Source organism: Notolepis coatsorum (genome assembly GCF_963971535.1).
Source record: "Notolepis coatsorum genome assembly, chromosome: 19".
Classification (NCBI taxonomy): domain Eukaryota; kingdom Metazoa; phylum Chordata; class Actinopteri; order Aulopiformes; family Paralepididae; genus Notolepis; species Notolepis coatsorum.
This window is the reverse complement of record NC_140183.1, coordinates 18921221-18929010: the sequence shown is the minus strand read 5'-3', so window position 1 is coordinate 18929010 and position 7790 is coordinate 18921221. Positions and strand designations below refer to the sequence as shown.

At 40.9% G+C, this 7790-nt stretch overlaps 1 protein-coding gene across 1 annotated transcript; it reads right to left on the bottom strand.

Moving 5' to 3' along the window:
- Positions 1–303: 303 nt before the first annotated feature.
- On the bottom strand, positions 304–4106 carry LOC311246410 (NAD(P)H dehydrogenase [quinone] 1-like; the record flags this gene model as incomplete). The annotated part of the gene is made up of 6 exons (XM_084336567.1): positions 304–603; positions 877–978; positions 1513–1626; positions 1872–2002; positions 2626–2793; positions 4103–4106. 6 exons carry the CDS (start codon positions 4104–4106, stop codon positions 304–306), a joined length of 819 nt encoding a protein of 272 aa, XP_084192693.1.
- Positions 4107–7790: the final 3684 nt, after the last annotated feature.

Below are 7790 nucleotides of genomic sequence, written 5' to 3'. Positions count from 1 at the left end.
AACTTTGCCATAAAACACCTCGTACAGCTTTATTTTTAATGTTTCTGTGTCCCTGTGAGCTCTCAGGCACCTTTATATTTAGACTGAAACATAATGGTCAAGCTTTGCACAAGTCTCGATGGGAATTCTCTCTGCAGTTGATCTAATGTACATTTTCCCTCTACAGTTTATACCATTATGGAATAAAATTCTCCCTGGGACAAAATCTCCACAGCCAAAGACATGAATTTGGGAGTTGTTGACAAATGCAAGCAAGAGACAATCCCAAATTAGAATCTCAAGAAGGAATTTTATTTGACAGATTCAGACACCAGCTTTGATCTGGTTGTTGGGGGGGAGGCGTTTCCCCAGGTGGGTGCCGACAGTCAGACCAAACTCCTCGTCTGCTTGCTTCTCCTGGACCTCCGGCTTCAGCAGGAAGCCCTTCTCCCCATCGAAGCACTCTGAGGGGGTGAAGGAGAGCGCCGCCTCTCCCAGCAGGCCCTGCAGGCGTGTTCGCCAGGCATCCAGCATGGTGGTGCGAGCCTCCAGGGGAATGTGGGATGGAGCCCAGAAGATCTGGGGAGCCAACACCTGGAAACCACAGTAGTGCAGGATGCCGTTCTGGAGATATGAGAGAAAATGTATAGCTTTAGGAACTTAGTAGCGGTTCCTAAGCAATGTTAAAAACAATTTAAAGACGAGTTTGAAATTTAGTCCACAGCTTACATCCTACAATACAACCATCTGGGAGGGATATAGAGTAGTCGACAGGAAATCAAAATAGTAATGCATGGCCCTGTGTTGCAAAGTGGGGTGGGGTCATAATGCCAGAATGTGTGCATGAAGAAGTTGATCTATAACAGTATGAAAACTGAGGGTACTGCAATGCAATACCTGGATTGGCCACAGGGTGACGTTCATGTCTCCATTGATGCCATCAGCACTGAACATAGACTCATGGGACCCCGTGGTAAAGGACAGGATGGCCTTCTTATCCTGGTTGAGAGAACATGCAACACATTTGAACCCTTATACTACCATAAGAAATTACAGCAGTTTTTGACCCAAAGCTAAGAAAATCAGACTAGTCCAACTGCCGAGACAGTTAATAAAACTAATCTAGTAAAGACCTTGTAACAGTCAAATGTGCCCATTATATTTTTGTCATTATTTAGTTGCAGTGCCACGTTTAGTCACCGAGTGGTGCTCCATTGTTTGTACCCGATGTAGCAACAGGTTTCATTTGATTTAACTTGAGCCAGTGACTCCACTTCCTGTCCACCTGCCATCTAGTAACGATGTGGCTAGAGTCTGAAACCATTATTTGATCCATGTACATTGCATTAATATAAAGCTGTATGACCAGGCCATATGGTCATAAGCCCAACCTATATTTTGATAAAGATGTACCAAATCCCCAAAGAGAAAACATCCGATTAGCTACTTGCTAAGCTATCATGGTGCAGTTATTTTCATGCCGACGGAAGTTGACATCGCACAGCCAGACACCTTACAACCTCTTGCCCATACCTTGAAGATGCCTTGACTGTATCTCTTCTCCAGTGTGAAGGCAAAGCCCAGTGTAAGCACCCGGTCAATCCAGCCCTTCAGAATGGCGGGGACCGTGAACCAGTACATGGGGAACTGAAAAGAAAAGTCAGGTCACCATGATGTGGGTAGAGGCCGCCTTTGGCAGCGACCCACTTTCTGCGGTTTAGAAAACATTACAGTATCACGAGTCATTGAGGTTTAGAAACCAAAAAATTATTGAACAAAGACTAGAATATACAGCCGTTGATGCAGCATTACACGATAGTTAGGGTTCACCTTTTACTACTGCATAGTTGTAAGTAGGCAGTGTCAACTTCATTCCACTAGGATTCACCCACCTGGAACATGATGAGATCAGCATCTGTGATTTTGCGGTGTTCGTCAGTGATGTCAGTTGAAAGCCTTCCTTCCTCCAAAGCCAGCCTGGTCTCCTCTCCATACCGGAAGTGGTCTGGGTTTTTCAGCTCTCCTGGTGAGATCAGATATTAAGATGTCAAGAGTAGAGAAGGCATTTATTATCCTACCCTAATTAGTTGTGGAGCCAGGAGTTAAAATAAAAAATATGACAATTGTCAATAAGTAGAGGAGCACCCGATTTGAAATAATGACATTACGCCCTCACCCTAGTGCAAATGAGTCCCAAGTCATATCAAAACAGGGCTAATCTTTCTAGCCGTTTGCCATCCTATATGCATTTTGCACTGGCTTACTAGATCTGTAATGCTCTCCATTCATGTACCAAGGTTTGATTTTGGTGCCATATGTGACCAGGCCCAGCGGCTAAGAAACTCATGTCTCAGTCAGATTGCTCTCCATATTATTATAAGTTTGAATGTTTAACACATTTACTGTAACAGCATACCCGACTGTCAAGGTGTTAATCATAATCTGAGAAATGACAGAACTGCTGGGCTTGGGTCACTATATGTGGCTGCCAACAGCAAGTAATGTAACAAACTTGACCAGAGACAGTTTAATGTTGCATTTCCTCTTAATGTTATTAAGCAGTAGGCAGCCGTGCCGATTTGTTCCCCCTAAGTCTAAAAGTATTGGAACCAGCGGTGGTTGTGGAGCACTTTGTGCCGCTCTTACCCGTGATGTCTTCAGCAGTAGCTGTGGCTTTAAACTTCATGGCGTACAGGTCAGACACCTCCACTGAGCAGCCCTGAGCGGTCAGGAGTTCAACCGCAGCGTCTTTAGCCGCAGCGCTGAAGGAGCCGGTGCTCTGGTGGGCGTACACGATCAACACCTTCTTTGCCGCTGCAAAAATAACCTTTTAATAGCGTCATGCACGGGAAGGAACAGAGACATGGAATACATGGAACTCCTTGGCTGCTTCCGTCACAAGCTCTGGGAGAATAAGCAGACAAGGGACTTATACCATTAAAGGTTTGCCATGTTAGTCCCCATGACATTTTAAAGTAATTTTGTTATATTTTGGATGAATTTCACCTTTCCCCCCCCACAATTTACAAACAAGGGTGAACTATAGGCTAACAATTTGGCTAGTTGACAATATTGAAGTTGATATATTTAAGCAGTTCGCTAATGACTTGGGTTCTCAGTGGACCATTTCCTATATCCAGTCTCAAACACTTTTAAGTAGGCAATGTACACCAAAGATCAACACGGTACACAAACTTCAGTGTTCCACCTGTTCTCTGCTTTACAAGATTTGACACAATGCACATTTCCTGAAACACATCTCAAGTCTCTTAACCAAAAAAGAACACATTTGACTAAAAGCTACCAATATATTTAAGTATAAGACTAGGCAAGCCTAGATAAATCCAAACCTGGACACATGCATTGCATGATTTAATGTAAATGTCTAATGTCGTAACACTCAAGTGGCACTTGATGCATGCACAGTTGGGGGCTACTAGCTAGCTAAGGTTAAGCCTCTAAAGCACCACAAGCCCTGTGTGCTTTACTGCCAAGATGTAAAAGACAGCTATAAAATGTAACAGAATTTAGCAGCCTGCTGCTGCCAACATTAGCAGCTTGCACCCATAACCATCACTAAATTAAGGCAACCAGTACTACACAAGCTAATGTTACCAAGGCCTTAACTTTTCAGTAAGGGCGAGTAAAATGGCATCAAATACATTAATTAAGCAAAGATGCAAAGCAATGCAATAGACTATGCTAGCAACTAATAGCATGCCAAGTCAAGTGTAGCATTAGGTAGGCTACTGTAAGAAAGATGTAGATGTGCAGCTACAGGCCGCTCAGATCAGCATAGTACAATACAGAAGTCCAGTCACTCAGCGATCAGAACTCATACCCCTGGTTACTGGGTCTGACAAAAACAAATTCTCCCAAGCCACACCAAACTAAATGGTTCCACCTCTGGGGGGGGGGGGGGGGGTAGCATTGAATCTGCCACCATTATGTTGGTAGAATTGACATGAATCTTTATCACAAGACCGGGCATAAAAAAGCAGCTTCTTGGCTTCCAAGTAAACCTAATTATACCAAGATAAACCAACAACAAGCAGCTATTAACAAGGTACATAGGGATACAATGTGGTTGCCAAGAAATACAACTGATTAAAAAAAAACTCACCCATTCTGAAGTCCGGTGGTGACAAAGACTAAGCTACAGATTGAGAAAGGATGTTGATGGTGGGAGAAGCTCCATGTTAAAGCGCAAGCTGCCGTTCTTATACTGCTCTCCTCCATGTCACTCCCACATCACACAGCTGTCTGCCAATCAGCAATCAACCCCCCCAATTCAATCAGCTAATCCGATGGTCAGATGGATTTACCCTTTAAGGCCTCTGCATGCTACAGAAACTGCAAAGCAACTGCAACACAACATCGACAAAGCAACGGTGTTGCAGACACTCTGCCTTTATGCTTCTGCAACATCGACGTGCAGCCTATGCAACATTGTACCCCAGATGTAGCTAGGTTCGCTAGATGCGTCTATACTTTCCGTAGCCGCATTTCTGCAGACCCCTCTCTGATTGGTTGAGCAAAGCCCCTCTCTGATTGGTTGAGCGAAGCCCCTCTCTGATTGGTTTAGCTCGTCACGCGGCAAAAGGCGAGCGTAATGTTATCATATCAAGAAGATAAAAAGAAATGTACTACCAGATTCGCGTATAACGTTATTTCGCGTGACAACACAGCCAGCTGTCAGAAACTGTACATTGTAACGTTATATAACATAACGTTATATGTTATTTCGCGTTTTATTCATAACGTTATGCACATTGTAACATTATATAACATAACGTTATGTTATTTCGCGTTCATCTCATGCACCTTGTTGTGTATCCTGTTTCTTTTTCCTCATTATTATATTCAGAGTTAATTATATTGTTTACACTGTCTTTCTTCTATTAAAACAGATGTGTAACAAATAAGAAATACAAATTCCACAGAAGGCATTAAATTATTATTATTTTCAATCATTTCACAATAATTGCATAATTGTGTTTGAATATCTGAGTAATTATTTGTCCAAAATAGCTGGTTCAGATATGGTTAATCCAGCTGCCCTGTGATCAGATGAATCCATATTATTTATTTTTACGACATCAAATTCGTAATTTCTTATCGTACAAATATTGTCATATTTATTTTAATTATGATTAAGTAATTAATTCCAAGGAGGCCTGTAGCGTTGACGTGAAGGAATCACTATGAGAACACAGTCTGTCAAGTTATAATAACATTTTAAATTAGTCAATCAATCATGAGATTTGATCGTGGGCTGAGAGCATATTTAAGTGTGCTCCTCAGCAGTCAGCACTCTTAGATCTGCTCTCAAATAAGATCTCAGGAAAATTTGAAGACTCCCACTCCCAGCCCTAATATGTCTTAAATAGGCCGAAATCTGGCTAAGACGAAATATTTTGTCGTAACTTCGTTCGAGAATGAGACCCACTGTCTTTAGTTTGTCTTTCTGTGGCTGCCACAGGCTTGCCCCTTGAGAGGATTCCCCGGCGCTGCAGCTGGACCCTACTCAGTGTTTCCGCCGTGCCTGGTCACGTGGGATCGTTTCGATTTACTTTCCAACTGTGTTAGTTTCGCTTTCCAAAAGGTGCAATTCATAACATCATGGTATTACATCATATTATGTTATGGGTTGCAAATGTTACTCAGCCTAACTTTGTACATTTTGTTGCGAAATATTGTCGACATTTAAATGGAGATTAAAGGTAGGCCTATTCTGGCGACAGTATTTGCTAATAGTTATGATTAAAATTTAGCTTTTTATTAACCTCATTACTATGTTGTATTGTTATATGTATTATTATATGAAAATTAGATAGACTAACTACAGCCACTGCTACAATCAACCAGCTCTCTATCATAATCATATAACCCCAAAACGATATTATTTTGTATTATATGCCCATCACTTTGCAGCAATCTTCGTCGACGTACGTTAACGTAAACCCTGGCAGCGAGCAGCAGGGAGCAGTAAACATGATGTGGACAGGGACGCTCTGGTAGCTGACTAACCAAACGGTGAGATACATGTTTCTAATTGTGTTATAGCTGCTATTCTGGCTGGGCACATTAACCACATGCAGTGTGCATATAACAATAGCAATTGTGTGTATTGAGCTGTACTGTATTGTACCCATTCTGCAATCTGTTAAATAAAGTTTTCATTCATTCATTCATTCATTCATTCATTCATTCATTCATTCACTATATCGCACTAGGGAATAGACACATCATCAAAGGTGATGTTGTGTATGTCATAAATGTCACTATGAATTGAAAATGGGGGACCCTGATGTAAACAAGACGAAAGTCTTTCTCTGGTCTGCACCCCCTTAACAATTGTGTGTATTGAGCTGTACTGTATTGTACCCATTCTGCAATCTGTTAAATAAAGTTTTCATTCATTCATTCATTCATTCATTCATTCATTCATTCATTCATTCATTCATGCATTCATTCATTCATTCATTCATTCACCACATGTTATCTTGCTAACCAACAGGCTGGTTAGTGGCTATTAGCCATATAGTATAGATTCTAGACTAGATGATATTCTGCTATGTTGTGACCTATTCTAGTGACATCTCATAATGTTGCAAAGTGTTTAACGGACGTTTCGGTCCGGAAGGTTCCATGATACCGGACTTTCAAGTTTTGTTTTATTTGTCACATAAGGTACACATGATGGGATTCCTAAAAATCACTCAAACCACGTGACCTGCATCAACAAAGAGAGGTTGAATCATCTGATTGGTTCTGAGTGGCACTCTACAACCCAATTAGCGCACCTGGACGCTATCGCCTCGTTTTTACCATTGATCACAATCACATTATACATTTACAAGTTAACGAAGACAGACCGAATGCACCATACTATTGATTCAATAGGCACGGTAGATAATCAGGCCGATCAGAGACATATTACTGTATGTTCCGATCAGGGATGTGCACAGGATTTTAGAGGGCAGGTGCTCAAAGGCTGAAAGTAAATAAACTGTATGCCTCACTGTCACTGTGTGGAAGAGACTGGGATCATTCTTTTGTGCAAGGCAACATCAGGCTTGACTTAAAACATTACTTTCCTAACTTAGTGAAACTAAATGTAACAAATTAACACATAGATATAAATGTACTGAATGGTTATTTCTTATTTGATTTTTTTTTTTTTTTTTTTTTTTACCAATACCCGATCCAGCTATTTTATTGATATCGGCGGCCGATACCAATATCGGATCAGTGCATCCCTACTCCGGATTACCAGACAACTGCTCTACCTCCCGAGCCACTGGATCCCCATTAGTTGCCACAATGGTGACAGCTAGTCTTCCTGGGGTCCACTCACAACAGACATAAGAAAAAAACTATCTAACATATAAACACAAAGCTAACAATAAATCATGACCCACACAACCACCTACCAACACTAAATACAAGCCCTGTCCCTCCCACCTAAAATACAATTACACCCTGATAAAATGATGTGAAATAATCAAATTTTTTCTTTATTTCTTTATTTGTGTTTAATCAACATTACAAGACCACAATAAAACAGTAAAAGATAAGTCAAACAATCTACATCAGAGAAAAACAAAATGATGTAGGTGCTGGAGGATCTCATCATGTCCTGCCCCTCAACAGGGTCATATTAGATAATAAAATATATCTTTTACATTATATTTACATCATCACACAATGCAGTATCCTTGAAAACAGTTTCATCGTTAAATCAGCATCAACAATTAAATGTATATATATTTACATTTTGTCATTTAGCTCAACGCTTTTATCTAAAG